Below are 16922 nucleotides of genomic sequence, written 5' to 3'. Positions count from 1 at the left end.
CATTTGTCTTGAAGCACCGTTGCACGTAACATGCCTTTGCGGCATAGTTGAATTTCTTGTTTTAATAACCTCGAAATACAAACAACTCCATACCTGCCTCAGGCCCACTCGTAAGCCCGTTGTTGTTCAGGGAATTACTCCCTGGAGAATTCTGTACGGTTCTTTGTCTTTTCATCAAATTCTGTTCCCTTTTTTGTTAAAACGTGCCTCAGCCGTTTTTGAATGGTGGTCAAAACCAATCATCAAGATTAATTTTAGACTATAGTCATAATACACAATGTGAGCCATTTTTTGCTATTTTTGTTTTCACGTACAGCAATCCCTCAACTGGTGGGGGGGGGTTAGGTTCCTGGAAACGGCCACGGTAGGCAAATCCGCGGTTGGTAAAGTACAGTGCAGGGCCTATGGGAAATAATATAGGGGGTTAGGGGAACCACGGCCACGGTCAGAGTCGTCATAGCTTAGCTAAGTTGTTTGTTTATTAATTGAACACCGAATAAAATACAGTACATCTTCTTGGTTCTTTCGGTAAAGTCACGTAGAAGGGAAGTAATAAAATAATAAAACATAATAAAATAATTCTCACGACGTTTCGGCCACAACGCAAGCAGCCGTCTTCGAAATAAAATACAGTACATTACACAAGAACATAAAGCATTGATAAAAATTACATTAGCTTCATATACCCTTAATATTAACGATGATGACGATGAGATGATGGGGGAAGAAGTGGATAGGAGGAGGGGCTTGGCCCAGTCTCGCCCTCTTACGTAATCGGAATGGAATCGGAAGAATAACTCAAATAAAATAACTTTATCGGCACGTCTTCAGGTTGGAAGACGTACTGAGGCTCCCACAAGGCCATGTGGGAGGGCGTGTGGCACAGTTTGGCACCAGCTATCATAGAGTGGCGGTCGTGTCGCTATAGTTCTCTGCGGTGAGGACAATGTCTTTTAAAACAATAAAATTAAATTTCGATTTAAAGCTTCTTTCGTGACTGCAGGGATTCATTTTCTTGGTTCTTTCGGTAAAGTCACGTAGGAGGGAAATAATAAAATAATAAAACATAAACTAATTCTCACGACGTTTCGGCCACAACGCAAGCAGCCGTCCTCAGGTGAAGAACAGGTCTGTCGGAAAGACAGCGTCTGAATGAACACCACCAAGCTTGGCAGCGTATATTTAAGCTGGATTAAAGGAGGAAGGGCGCCTTGACAAAGGAATTTGCATATCAACAGAGGAATTTAGCATATTTATGGAAAATGCAGATATGGGATTAGTCACTAACACTAACCGCTTGTGCGTTCCGAGATACAGTGGTGAACGGGATCCACCCTGCAACTTGCAGATGTCTCAGAACCGAAAAGGGTTAATGTGAATGTGGTTAATTTGTTTTTTTACCCTTCTATCTGGCAACAAAACTGACACCTTTTTACAAGGAGTTATGTTTGCATAGACCGCAATACCTGCAGTCATAATACAAACAAAAGACATAACTCTGATAATGTGCACTGTCCTTGAAGTTGATTGGTCCACACCCGAGACAGCTTTCCTTAGAGCCTAGTGAGACTAGAGCCTAGGTTCCCATGGTGTGAATGTGGTTGTGATGCAACGCGGTCTATGCGCTGCGATATAACAACACGGACAGACAGCTGATAAGCGATGCAGCACCACAGGTGGCCACAGATGGTGCTGTGGCACAGAGGAGAACCACGGCCCCGCGAAATTTGTAAATTGGTGTTGTGAACCCGTGCTTACCCGTGGGTACTCAAATTTCCAGTTCGCAGTTGGTAAATTGGTATACGAATAATAAACCGTCTATACAGTACATGAATCTGCGGTTGGCGAGGGATTGCTGTAATTTGCTTTTGAATCATGCATTCTTGTTTACTGTTTTACTCTTCTTTTGTATTTTGTGAGCCGTTTTGTATTATAAGAGCCGTTTATACAATAATGTAATTACTTTGGTCAAATTATGACCAACACTTGCCTTGTCTTCAGGAATAACCCTGTCAGTTTCATTTCAGCAACATCAGCGATGTTGATTATGTTCACGATGTTCCAGGAATGCCATTTCTGCTCTGGTTTTTGGAATAAAATGGCTGATGATAAACGCGATAGCCCACTGCACAAGAATGGGATAACTAACTGTCTTCGGCAACAGCAGGGTGCTACGTTCTCATTTATATTCCTGGAAATGTAGTTATTTGCTAACATTGATATTGATGGGCAGTTCACATAAATGTCTGAGAACTCGGTCAATATTTTGTGTGATTGGTTGAGCTTTTCTTCACAACCAATACTCCACATACCAGTTCCCATGATTATGGTGGGAACCTGTAAATGTGTTTGCTTGCATCCTAGATTTGAAGCTTTCGTGACTGCAATGATTCATATTCTTAGGTTTTTTCGGTAAAGTCACGTAGGTAAAAACATTAAAAAGTAAAATAAAATAAAAATAAAAATCACGACGTCTCGGAGGCAACACAAGCTTCCGTCTTCAGGTGGTACCGTCACAGCCACGACAGCTGTATCAAGTAAATGAGAGATTGCAGGAGTTACCACTGCGTTTATATAATGGTTGGAGAAGGTGGTGGGGCAAGGGTCGCATACTTATTATTAATATGGTAAGGTGAGGTTTGAGACTAAGAATAGACTGCATAACAAACCTCACCTTACCATATTAATAATAAGTATGCGGCCCTTGCCCCACCACCTTCTCCAACCATTATATAAACGCAGTGGTAACTCCTGCAATCTCTCATTTACTTGATACAGCTGTCGTGGCTGTGACGGTACCACCTGAAGACGGAAGCTTGTGTTGCCTCCGAAACGTCGTGATTTTTATTTTTATTTTACTTTTTAATGTTTTTACCTACGTGACTTTACCGAAAAAACCTAAGAATATGTTTGCTTGCAGGCAAACACTGAATCTTCATCTGTGCTGCCTGTGCTGTGCATTTATGAACTGCCTGGGAGTGGGAAAACTGGCCTGCTGGGAATAAATGTCCTTGCTCCGGGGAATTATGCCATAGCTGAAAACAACATGATTAACAGTGGTAGCCCTTCAATTTACCTCGCATGCACATTTGCTTCACAACACCGAGGGCATGAACAGGAATTATAATGCAGTGTTGTGGCACAGTACTGAGGATATAATACGCATTGTTTTATTGGGTATAGTATGTCAATGTAATTCAAGGACAAACATTCAGTGCTTAAATAATTAATAAGGCTGCTATTAACCGGTGTATATTTTGACATGTTCAAATGTATAGCATGCTTGATAATACAACAGTATATTGAGTTCAGGGATTAGGTGGTTTTATATTCGCAAATGGATCAACTCTTCAACCCCCCCCCCCCCCCAGTTTGTCATCTTGAAAACCAAAATGAAGCATATTTTATTTTACAAAGTTAATATTTCCTTAAATGTTTCAGGCTTGCATCAATACCAATAATGTTCTACAGTTTTTACCATCGTGCACCTTATATATTTATATTTTTTATAACTACAGCTCTCATTTTATGGAACACAGTACCAAGCCATATTTACGAGAGAGCTATTTTATGATTTGTTCCTTTAGAACACAGCTATAGAGCTACTTCTGCCAAGCATTCTTGTACAATATATGGTGAAAATATTGGCTGCAATGCCACACTACCATCAAAACATTCATGCCTGCTCCCAAAGTTCATATGTGTGTATATATACGAAGAGTACATAGAAACGGAACGGCTTTGTTTTGCAACACAAGGTACACACGTGTTGGATAAAATTCAAGCAGCGTGGCTGAAGAAACTGATTTAGTGCACTCTGCCGTACATCATAAAACACACTTTCCTTTGCTATGTCAGCCTCCCTGCACATCTGTTGGATTTAGTGCTCTGGGATGAATTAACATTTCTGAAACTGTACCGACAGCCTTGGCATATAAAACGGGGGAGGGGGGGGTCTTTTGACTCCAGAATTGATTTAATAGGCATACTTGCAAGTGTTGCTTAATACAGTAATTAAAATATGCTTGAATTATGGGTAACAACACATTTTGTTTTGGCTCATAGTAAATAAGACTGCCTTACCACTCTCAATAATAAAAATCACAATGCAAAATAGCAACATCTCCTGCTTAAAAATCTGACATATTTTAAACAATTAAATGATGCATGGGAAACGATTAATTACAAGCACATGTTAAACGTTTTGTTCACACAATGGAATTGTACAACTGTCACTGTTTAAACATATTTACTTTATCTTCTTGGTTCTTTCGGTAAAGTCACGTAGAAGGGAAATAATAAAATAATAAAAATAAAACATAATTAAATGCAATTCTCACGACGTTTCGGCCACAACGCAAGCAGCCGTCCTCAGGTGAAGAACAGGTCTGTCGGAAAGACAGCGTCTGAGGACGGCTGCTTGCGTTGTGGCTGAAACATCGTGAGAATTATTTTATTATGTTTTATTTTTATTATTTTATTATTTCCCTTCTACGTGACTTTACCGAAAGAACCAAGAAGATGAATCCCTGCAGTCACGAAAGCTTTAAATCGAAATATTTACTTTAACCAATAATTTATTTAGCTTTTTTACATTTCTTTCTGCTCGTTTATCTGACCATGTACCACGTGTCTTAGGGAGTGTATCACTTTATGTGTATGACTTTGTGAAGTCATCATTGTAAATTCCGATGGGTGGCATGAGTGTGTCTCAGGGCAGGCATTATTACCTCTCTCATTAAGCTCGTCCTTGCTCTTGATTCCATTAAATGGGAGAATTAAAGGCCCATTTGGCACACACGAAGGTGCATGTAACAGAACATTTTGGCTAGGAGATTCCAATGGGACAACACATACACTCTAAGCAGGTTTAGTCATTGTTAATTGATCTTGCACTGTTGAAAAAAGTACAACATTTTGAATAAGTACACATTTTCAAGTATAGCTGTTGAAGGATCTGCAGCAGGCACTGTGAACAATTTTAATTAATGCTGAATTGTTATGCTAGATGAGTGTTGCAGCGTGTTTCCTGGCATTATGGGTGTCGCTGATTGAGTTATGGGTAAGTGGAGCAGCGCTCATTGTACCTGGCATAGCAATTCACTGTTGAATTCACAATCTTGCCGAGCATCACACAATGTCACTACATAGTGGGAGCAAAGATTGTGCCCCTCTTTGTTAATCATTCGCACGAGGAAGGGGATACAAACAAAATTCGAGGAAATGTGAACAATGGCAGCCATCTTCTTGGTTCTTTCGGTAAAGTCACGTAGAAGGGAAATAATAAAAATAAAACATAATAAAATAATTCTCACGACGTTTCGGCCACAACGCAAGCAGCCGTCCTCAGGTGAAGAACAGATCTGTCATTCAGACGCTGTCTTTCCGACAGACCTGTTCTTCACCTGAGGACGGCTGCTTGCGTTGTGGCCGAAATGTCGTGAGAATTATTTTATTATGTTTAGTTATTTTTATTATTTTATTATTTCCCTTCTACGTGACTTTACCGAAAGAACCAAGAAGATGAATCCCTGCAGTCACGAAAGCTTTAAATCGAAATGGCAGCCAATCAAATTTCTATCTTAATTTTAGAACTTTCGTGACTGCAGGAATTATTATTTGTTTCTTTCGGTTAAGTCACGTCTAAAGATAAAATAATAAATTAAATTAAATAATAGAATACGACGTTTCGATTGCAACACAAGCAATCATCATCAGGTATAATGAAATAGCGACATAAAATCTAACCAGAAAACTATAGACATACATATTAGCAGACAGATATCACCAAGATACATAGCGAGAGCAACACAGGTAACAGAGAGGGGTGATCGTCTCTGTGTGGTGGCCTTAAATAGACAGAGGGGGGGGGGCGGAGGCAGAGAGAGGGAGGAGGGTTAGAGAAAAAATTAGCATATCAATGAGTGGTCAACAGACGTGGTGCTGCGAATGCGATGGCACGGCAAGCAAGCCTGAAAATCAGGAGAAGGACACACTAAAATTAAATAACCTAGTAAAATATCGAAATGTAATGTAATACAACACAGAGGGTCGGTCAACACACAATTAACGCATAGCCTGGTTGATTACGTATTTCAAAGATTGCTAAGTTAGAATTTAAGTGTGAACAATCTAAAGAGAGGACACAGGCAGAGAAAACAAGTCGCCAGAGAGAGAGAAAAAAGATAAGCTTAAAACTTCCCCGTAGAAGTGGTTCAATCTTAATTTTAGAACTTTCGTGACTGCAGGAATTATTATTTGTTTCTTTCGGTTAAGTCACGTCTAAAGATAAAATAATAAATTAAATTAAATAATAGAATACGACGTTTCGATTGCAACACAAGCAATCATCATCAGGTATAATGAAATAGCGACATAAAATCTAACCAGAAAACTATAGACAGACATATTAGCAGACAGATATCACCAAGATACATAGCGAGAGCAACACAGGTAACAGAGAGGGGTGATCGTCTCTGTGTGGTGGCCTTAAATAGACAGAGGGGGGGGCGGAGGCAGAGAGAGGGAGGAGGGTTAGAGAGAAAATTAGCATATCAATGAGTGGTCAACAGACGTGGTGCTGCGAATGCGATGGCACGGCAAGCAAGCCTGAAAATCAGGAGAAGGACACACTAAAATTAAATAACCTAGTAAAATATCGAAATGTAATGTAATACAACACAGAGGGTCGGTCAACACACAATTAACGCATAGCCTGGTTGATTACGTATTTCAAAGATTGCTAAGTTAGAATTTAAGTGTGAACAATCTAAAGAGAGGACACAGGCAGAGAAAACAAGTCGCCAGAGAGAGAGAAAAAAAGATAAGCTTAAAACTTCCCCGTAGAAGTGGTTCAATCTTAATTTTAGAACTTTCGTGACTGCAGGAATTATTATTTGTTTCTTTCGGTTAAGTCACGTCTAAAGATAAAATAATAAATTAAATTAAATAATAGAATACGACGTTTCGATTGCAACACAAGCAATCATCAGGTATAATGAAATAGCGACATAAAATCTAACCAGAAAACTATAGACAGACATATTAGCAGACAGATATCACCAAGATACATAGCGAGAGCAGCACAGGTAACAGAGAGGGGTGATCGTCTCTGTGTGGTGGCCTTAAATAGACAGAGGGGGGGGCGGAGGCAGAGAGAGGGAGGAGGGTTAGAGAAAAAATTAGCATATCAATGAGTGGTCAACAGACGTGGTGCTGCGAATGCGATGGCACGGCAAGCAAGCCTGAAAATCAGGAGAAGGACACACTAAAATTAAATAACCTAGTAAAATATCGAAATGTAATGTAATACAACACAGAGGGTCGGTCAACACACAATTAACGCATAGCCTGGTTGATTACGTATTTCAAAGATTGCTAAGTTAGAATTTAAGTGTGAACAATCTAAAGAGAGGACACAGGCAGAGAAAACAAGTCGCCAGAGAGAGAGAAAAAAGATAAGCTTAAAACTTCCCCGTAGAAGTGGTTCAATCTTAATTTTAGAACTTTCGTGACTGCAGGAATTATTATTTGTTTCTTTCGGTTAAGTCACGTCTAAAGATAAAATAATAAATTAAATTAAATAATAGAATACGACGTTTCGATTGCAACACAAGCAATCATCATCAGGTATAATGAAATAGCGACATAAAATCTAACCAGAAAACTATAGACAGACATATTAGCAGACAGATATCACCAAGATACATAGCGAGAGCAACACAGGTAACAGAGAGGGGTGATCGTCTCTGTGTGGTGGCCTTAAATAGACAGACAATTGTGTGTTGACCGACCCTCTGTGTTGTATTACATTACATTTCGATATTTTACTAGGTTATTTAATTTTAGTGTGTCCTTTTCCTGATTTTCAGGCTTGCTTGCCGTGCCATCGCATTCGCAGCACCACGTCTGTTGACCACTCATTGATATGCAAATTTTTTCTCTAACCCTCCTCCCTCTCTCTGCCTCCGCCCCCCCCTCTGTCTATTTAAGGCCACCACACAGAGACGATCACCCCTCTCTGTTACCTGTGTTGCTCTCGCTATGTATCTTGGTGATATCTGTCTGCTAATATGTCTGTCTATAGTTTTCTGGTTAGATTTTATGTCGCTATTTCATTATACCTGATGATGATTGCTTGTGTTGCAATCGAAACGTCGTATTCTATTATTTAATTTAATTTATTATTTTATCTTTAGACGTGACTTAACCGAAAGAAACAAATAATAATTCCTGCAGTCACGAAAGTTCTAAAATTAAGATTGAACCACTTCTACGGGGAAGTTTTAAGCTTATCTTTTTTCTCTCTCTCTGGCGACTTGTTTTCTCTGCCTGTGTCCTCTCTTTAGATTGTTCACACTTAAATTCTAACTTAGCAATCTTTGAAATACGTAATCAACCAGGCTATGCGTTAATTGTGTGTTGACCGACCCTCTGTGTTGTATTACATTACATTTCGATATTTTACTAGGTTATTTAATTTTAGTGTGTCCTTCTCCTGATTTTCAGGCTTGCTTGCCGTGCCATCGCATTCGCAGCACCACGTCTGTTGACCACTCATTGATATGCTATTTTTTTCTCTGACTCTCCTCCCTCTCTCTGCCTCCGCCCCCCCCCTCTGTCTATTTAAGGCCACCACACAGAGACGATCACCCCTCTCTGTTACCTGTGTTGCTCTCGCTATGTATCTTGGTGATATCTGTCTGCTAATATGTCTGTCTATAGTTTTCTGGTTAGATTTTATGTCGCTATTTCATTATACCTGATGATGATTGCTTGTGTTGCAATCGAAACGTCGTATTCTATTATTTAATTTAATTTATTATTTTATCTTTAGACGTGACTTAACCGAAAGAAACAAATAATAATCAAATTTCTGCAACTGTGCCAACATAGAACTTAATAGAAATGTAATAATTGCATAGCAGTATGTATAATATTGATAATGATCAAGTAACGTTCTATTGCTTACATGGAAAAAAATAATTCTTTCAATCAATTTTTTTCTGGATATATTTCTTTAAAACTAATTCTGGATTTGGTTTTAATCGTTCAGTCGTCCTCGGTTTTAAATTGGCGCCCTGTAAACACAGGAAACGTGATGAAGAATGATGACATCATCACTTCCTTCGGTCTGGTTTCATGATTTGTATATTATGTAATCATAATTTTTTTTATTTTACTAATCAAAGCAATAGTTAAGATATTAGTTGATTATTTCAGTAGTCGATAGTTGCAGCTCTAGGATATATGACCTGTTTGCTTGCGAACACCCACCTCAGAGCAATCATTTATTCACTTTGGATAACCTCACTGAAGCTCAATTTATTTAAACAAGGTCTTGGTTAAGATGTTTGACTAGGGTATTTTTAGAATTATAATGGAGAAAGTTCACACATGTTAACACATGCTGGCAGGAATACTGTGTGTGTACTCCTTTCACCCCCACCCTTCAGTAAATCAGAGCATGGAAAAGAAAGCATTATTTTGTATGCATTAACTGTTGGTGAGGTCTTTCCACTGCATAGAAAATGCCATCAAATATGCAAAGCACATATGTCTACAATCCTGGTGAAAATGCATAATGTGGCACCATAATGCTGCCACATTAATAAAACAGCATTGAAAAGAAAATCCGTGTGGGTAGAAGGCAGCACAAATGATTATTTTATGGAGCAGCTTTATAAAACGAAAGAATTGTGTTTTCCTTAAATAATTTTGTTTAATTCAAAGAACAGAATTCCAAAACAACGCATGCTGTCATGCGGGAATGAGTTGTGGGATTTGTTGTTGGCGCTGGGATTTATGTGCTGTTGATGGTTGTGTTTGCAGGCGTAGTGGATGTGCTCTGCCTACAAAGCAACCTACAGTGCACGTCAATTCACATTGGTGTCTAACATCGCCCTCATTTACCGTGCGTTATTTAGCCTCAGTCGTTGCCTGCATGGAGTCTCTTTTATCGCATTCTATATAGTACACGTACGTTACATGCTTTGCTGCTATTACATGCTTTGCTGTTATTTGCTTAGGATTACCATTTTTTTTAAATAAAGAAAAATGTATAATCCTTTGTCAATTCACAGTTGGGTGAAGGCCTTCCCAAAACGTGTCGGTGATAGGGGTTGTTGACCATACTTTACCGCACTAGGGTTGGTAAGGGGGTGCCAAGGACAGGTTGAGATATCAATTGACAATAAAGTTAGCAGAGTCTGAGAATAGACCTCATATCGCAGTACACTTAGCACTGCACTTGCTGCTATGCCCCATCTTTCTTCGACAACTATAATTTAAAATTATTAGTGCTTATAAAGGTGAATATTTATCTTCAGCCCATATTGCAGCTTTCTTTATGAATACCAATTTCTTAAAAATAATTTCTGTTCGTTGTTATAATGATTGTGATTTGCACGTTTTATATATTCTATATGTGGACATAAAATGTGTAATATATTTATTTGCACTTGCATGTTTAAGTCCATGTGTTCATGTGTGGATCGGTGAGGTATATGCAAGTACATGCCCCTGTAATTTATTATCATGTAACAATGCCTGCAGTGCACAGCAACATTTTTTCATATTATGTTAATTCGTAATGCAATGCTCGTATGCCTATGACATGTAGGCAACAATTTTGTCACAATTCCCGCTGGTTTGTAACACCCTCGAGTGGTCTCAGTGAGGCTGATATGCATCCTGGCACTTGTTCATGAAAGCACATCTGATTAATGTGTGCATTGAGGTGCCCGTGATTGCGTGCATGCTTGGACTCGCTTGTGCGCTGTATTGCAAGCCGCCTCGCTTGTTTTTTCCCCGTGCGCATCAGCGTTCAGTGTGTGTGGCTTCACATTCCAGAGGTTGAGCTCTCGAGTCCATGTGTGGGGACTCACCTGCCATTCATTACATGTCTAATGATCTTTACTTGTTAAATTAAAAGTCAGTGAGTGGTTCTTGTTTAAATGAGCTTTGCAGCAGTTTTTCTCATCTCCTGTTTATAACCCTAAGTCAGTGGGGGAAAGTCCACATTCCTGTTGACTTTAGTGATGTTAATTTAAGTAAAAAGTTATGCAAAACTGATGGACTGGATGAGAAAATATTTATCTATAACAATCTATCATTCTCAAGACCATGATGAATTTGCAATTTGGGAAACTGAATCAAGAATTTTAAAAGGTGTAATCATTTGATCATTTTTCTAATTTCTTATCAGCAATCCAGTGTAGTATTCTCATTTATTTTACTGGACATTGCACATAATTGACTTACCATACCCTTGTGGATGAATATCACATGCTTGTATGCATTTTCAATCTCCTGTTTATTGACATGTGTGGTGAAATGAGTAATATTAAAAACAATGTAATTTATTTACCCAGCAAAGCCTAACTGAAGATTTTTAAGGAGAGGCTGCTTAATAATTTGACCAAATTTTGCATATCTTTGCACGTGGGAACAATTTTACAATGGCACATTTTCTAAGAATTCAACTGATAAGTTTGGAGTTATCAGTCCTTGATTGTGAAGGTGCCTAACTGATGTGAGAGTAGAGTGCATTCTCTGCATAGGTTTAACATCGTGTATAAGTTTAACAACGTGACTTTACCGAAAGAACCAAGAATATGAATCCCTGCAGTCACGAGAGCTTTACATCAAAATCGTGCATAGGTTTAAAATCGTGCATAGGCTTTGCTTGTACTGAATACTGTAAATACATTAGAAAGATTGCTAAAACAACTTAATGTTTGTATACCGTGGATACAAAAATACACTGTATCCATGTTTTCAGCCATTTCCTTGGCTACAACATAACATGCCACATACTAAGTTGGCACCATTGAGCCCAGCTTCACTGTGCAAGCACTACTTAGACGAGGGACAAAGGTACACCCTTAGAGGTATTCACAGAGGCCAATCAAGCCACCAACACACAAAACATTTTGTGTTTGAGCTTGATTCAGAAGTACATAGTTATGAGAGCTCAAATTTGGTATAATGGCTTGGGACCAAAATGGATTGGGGCAGGAGGCAGTAGTAACATCAGTATGTTCTGTTCTATACCTCGCCACACTAGAGGTATCTACAGCAATGACTTCAATAGAGAAATATAGTGTATCAAAAGCTGTCTAACTGTTGGGTTGCATGTCATATATTATGTTAGCAATGGATACAAAAATAAAAAGGTCACTAAGCCAGTGTTCTTCACAAACTTTCAGAGGGATGCTACTTTTGCCAATAAGATATCGGTGTGAGGGGGGCCACCACACCGACTGCAAGGGGTGTTTTCACATTTTTGTATTGTCAGAGGCCGCCAGTGGCCCGCGGGCCTCACAATGAAGAAAACTTCTCTAGGCCATTAGACTGATAGACTGGCAACATTAAATAAATAAACACTGTGTAGGACCTTTTAAAATAACTATACATATGTATGTATGTTCAGACTTCAGACTGTCTTCTCGACAGCCCTGTTCTTCACCTGAGGACGGCTGCTTGCGTTGTGGCCGAAACATCGTGAGAATTATTTTATTATGTTTTATTTTTATTATTTTATTATTTCCATTCTACGTGACTTTACCGAAAGAACCAAGAAGATGAATCCCTGCAGTCACGAAAGCTTTAAATCGAAATTTATACATATGTATGTTGAACTTCTTTCGCACTGTGTAGCCAACCGTGCTAATAAAATGTATAAAATGTTAATGTTCATAATCAACCTGATTGGTTTTACATATTTTTACACCGCTCTAATATCTACAATAATTTAAATGAGTTTTGGAAAATGTGTAATCATTAATTTCTAGAATGTTCACATGTTTTTTTGTGATAATGTGCGCTCTACTCGGATGTCCTGACATGCTGTGGCACAGGAATTGATCACTTCATACTCCGCATACATTTACATGCGATAAACACATTGTGCATATATTGCTTAGGATTTGTGGATAATATTGAATACAAATTTTCCCTATATGTTTTCAAAAATGGTTGCCCGTCCATTAATCTAGAAGCCACAGTTTTTATTTTTTAATTGGCTTTGGAGCGAAATAGTATTTTTTGTATGCATATGTAGCTGTGATGTAACTTGGTTAAAGTAACTTTGTGTCTTCAAATTATTAATTGTAAACTGACGAATTGTGGCATTGTTAGTACATACACCAATTCCATAAACAAACATTTCATTAGATTTTTTTTTTATCATGGGCTTGTCAGTGAATTATAAGAGTTCTCTGGAGACTGCATGTGGTCTTCAGGCTATGGTCTACAAAAAAAGCTCGTGATTATATCTTTAAGCAAGTGCTGCAGTTGTCTTATGCATGTGTAATAATCTTTCTTGAGACGGCTTCGGGATCAGTCCTTTTATTTCCACTCCACAATACACTTTGCTCACTCACTCTCCATTGCTGGCAGACAACGGAGAGAGGACAGACTTCGCACCAAGTCCCCACCGCGCACGTGGCACCCAGAGCCCCGTCCGCGCGTGACCCTGCTCTTGTCAGTTTCAGTCTGCTCCCGATCGTTCTTCCTCACTCTCTCTTAATACCTTCGTCACGTGGTCCCCCCAGCCAATCGTTCATGGACAGCTTCGACCATTCTCGATGGTTCCCTGTCAATCCCGGGACCACGCCCCTCATCCGGCTCCCCATTAGCTGGGGCCCCGAATGGCTAGGCCAATCACTCCTGATGACCTGTCGTGATCACGCCTGGGCCATGGTCCCTATCTCAACCCTTATTGGCTACAAGCAGGACCGGCAAGCCAATCCCCACGTGAACCCTCTATGGCTATTATTACACATGCAATAAACACTCATTTCTACAATTTAACATACTGGAAAATATCTTGTTATGTCATTGTGCATAGCCTTGGTGATGGATTATCACCTTGGAGATATGCATGCTGGGATTTATACTGAGGGACTGAAATAGAATACATGGATCAAAGAAGAAACTCAACTTAGCATGATTACTGCATAAAAAATAGACTTGCAAAGGACACATCGCTAGAAGAGAAGATTGCCGATTGACGAGAGTGAGACTGGTAACACGCCTGAGAGCCTGAGATGTATTATGGCAGAGAGGCCTTCATGCAGGAGTTCAATAATTACAGCTGGTGCTAATATGATCACGATGAAACACTTTCATATATTGTCCTTCAATACAGTTGGTGAGGCAAAATAATTGATAACATGTTATTACATTTGGTTGCACCAGTATATGTTCTTGGGGTCTTAAATCTCACGGATAGATACAATCTATATATATAAAAGGGAAATTTGTGAATGTGTATCTCTTCAAAATGTTTAGTATACTTCCCAACATGCAAAAAACTTGAAATTTGCCATGTGGGTACTTTACAGACTGTACACCATGCAAAAATTATAAAAATAGACTTTTGTATATTTTTTTTTGGGGGGGGGGGGCGCAATAATGCATATATTTTGCACAGCAAGTGAGCTGTGACGTCACATCTGTCATGTGACCCGTATGCGGAAGTGTAACGGAGTGTGCCTGCTCATGTCACCTCCCCCCAACCCTCAGCGGGTAAAGTGAAATACAAATGTGTTGCAGGTCTAAGGCGTTCTTCGCGCAGCATTGATGCTTTATAATTTCAGTCGTTTACTGCCGTACTCACCCTGAAAGTTGTGTGTGTCTGCAGCAAGCGCGTGTATGTGTACCTATGGACGCGCGCGCTCGTGTGTGTGTGGGGGGAGCGGTAGTGTCGTGGTTAGCACGCTGCGCTACAAACCCGGCGACCCGAGTTCGATTCCCGCTCACGGCCACCACCGGTGACAATTATTTGAACCGGTCCTAGGCCTCCCCTTGGTCGACTCAGCCTCAAACGAGTAACTGGTGTGGTGTGTGAACATCGCCACTGGGGGGACAAAGGCAGCCGGGCGTGGTGAATCCAAGTCCCGGGCGAAGCCGGGTAGTAAAGCTAGTCACGTATATTACTTTGGTCATTTTCTCCATATTCAAATTGATGTCTTTTAAGTCCTCGCAAAGGGTTAACATTACAAAACATTCCTAGATGCATGTTAAACTGACCTTCGAAATTGATCACCCTCAACACGTACTATACTGGACCAGCAAATTACTTTTCTGCTCATTGGGACAAAGTGAGAACTGTGAAACATACTGCCCTTGAACCCAGAACATGCTGTGTTTATTCTTTATTTCCTTTGCTCCAGAGTGTGTATTGCCACCTTTCAAAGATGCTTACTCAATGTTTAGGGATTTTATCAAGGGTGATGGGTGGAACGGGTAATGCACTCTTGACCAATAACTTACTCATACAAATGGATTTTAGCAATAAAGCATATTCTAAACATCCAAGCTCTAGCCTCTTGACATAATAAAGTACCCAGATTGTTTCTATGTAGCTAAGCCACCCAACCCCAGCTTGCATGGACACCCACTCCCAATTGTTACAATAATTTGGACACCAACTCCCAATTGTTACAAATAATTTAAAATTTGCACAGTTATTCGATGCATGTAATTGGGAGTAAAGGCACGAAGGAAACTTAAATCTCTATCTAATTTTCTAAAGCTCGCTCGCTGTGTTTTCGCTTGTGTGCCGCGGTTGTTCCGTACGCAGTGTTCAGCGTGGATTACCGAGATGAGCTGGACATCTTGGTGAGCGGCTCGGCCGACTTCGCCGTCAAGATCTGGTCGCTCTCGTCCGCCGCCTGTCTCAACACGCTCACCGGACACTCGGAGTGGGTCACCAAGGTAACAATGGTGAGGGAGCTGGGTCCCGACGCTGTGCGTCGCTACCGTTTAGCCTGCCATCGGTGAAGAAAGCCCCTTTCTGTATTCTCGCAGTGAAAAGTCAGCAGCTCCCGGCTCATCTATATTGGGCAACACTGAGCAAATAGTTGATATTTCATATTCCCATGTTTGGAGGCATATCAGTAAGATGAATGCTTTCGTCTTCCCACAAAGTGATGAAAAAATGATGGGCAGAATTGACCTCCTCGGAAAAATGATGGGCAGAATTGACCTCCACCTGTATTTGAAGTAGAGCTTTCTAATCACTGCCACCGAGGCAGATAATTCACCCAATTCACTTGAGGCATACAAATATAGACTGACCTAAGATGATTGTGATATTCAATTAGTAATAGACTCATGTTACGATAATCGAGTGTGTCAAATGTATTCGTCACTTTCAGATGTGCCAGTTTGCTGTTGACAAATCAGCACTTTTAATGCTTAAAGGCACACAACTGATTTCCATATTTTAAGGTCGTCCTTCAATGATAATTTGCCCCCCTTAAGCTTCATAATTTCCATTTTTCAATAGTTTTCAAGCTTTAACTTTGCCTTTTAGGATACAATTTGCTGCATTCCTATATTTGGGAATACATAAATATGCAAAATTAATGTATTTTTTAAAAATCAAATAAAGATCGGGATGCTCGTAAGAAACCTTACGGCAGAGATAATTTATCACTACAACACTATTAATGTTGTCATTCTAGTTTAAATTCATCAGCAGTAACATTTTATCTCTAATCACTATTATTAGAAAAATTAATATAACAATTCAAAAACATGTTTTTTAAAATACTGTTGTTCTAAAATAAAAGCTTTTGAGAGGTACATTTATGTCTGTGATGCTCAAGACATCAATCACTCAAATACAAAGTCATGTATTGGGGTGTTCAAACATTTAAGTTTGGAATGTGTATCAGTCAGGTAAACTCCCAGTGGATGACAGAGACAAGATGGGTTTGAGATGGAACATGTTCAGTGGCCCTAGTACAGTGGTTCCAAACCTTTCTGGCCACTTTAAACCCTCAAACATTTTTTTACAGACCATGCACCAATAAATTGTTTTCAATATAAAACTATTTTAAATATAAAACTACTTCACAACTTTAGTGTCTACAACAGTTCGACAGACCACCTCCCATGGCCTTGGTGGA

The 16922-nt window shown here is 39.5% G+C and overlaps 1 protein-coding gene across 1 annotated transcript in view; it reads left to right on the top strand.

Moving 5' to 3' along the window:
* Positions 1 to 16922, top strand: part of FBXW2 (F-box and WD repeat domain containing 2) — a 130576-nt gene that overhangs the window by 68560 nt on the left and 45094 nt on the right. Inside the window, exon 5 of the mRNA XM_078865527.1 lies at positions 15590 to 15723. Within this exon, the coding sequence (XP_078721653.1) occupies positions 15590 to 15723 (134 nt within the window). The remainder of the gene's footprint in view (positions 1 to 15589; positions 15724 to 16922) is intronic.

The sequence above is a fragment of the Lampetra fluviatilis genome, chromosome 20 (assembly GCF_964198595.1).
Source record: "Lampetra fluviatilis chromosome 20, kcLamFluv1.1, whole genome shotgun sequence".
Taxonomy (NCBI): domain Eukaryota; kingdom Metazoa; phylum Chordata; class Hyperoartia; order Petromyzontiformes; family Petromyzontidae; genus Lampetra; species Lampetra fluviatilis.
Note: the sequence above shows the minus strand (reverse complement) of the source record. Positions and strands in the feature narration are given on the sequence as shown.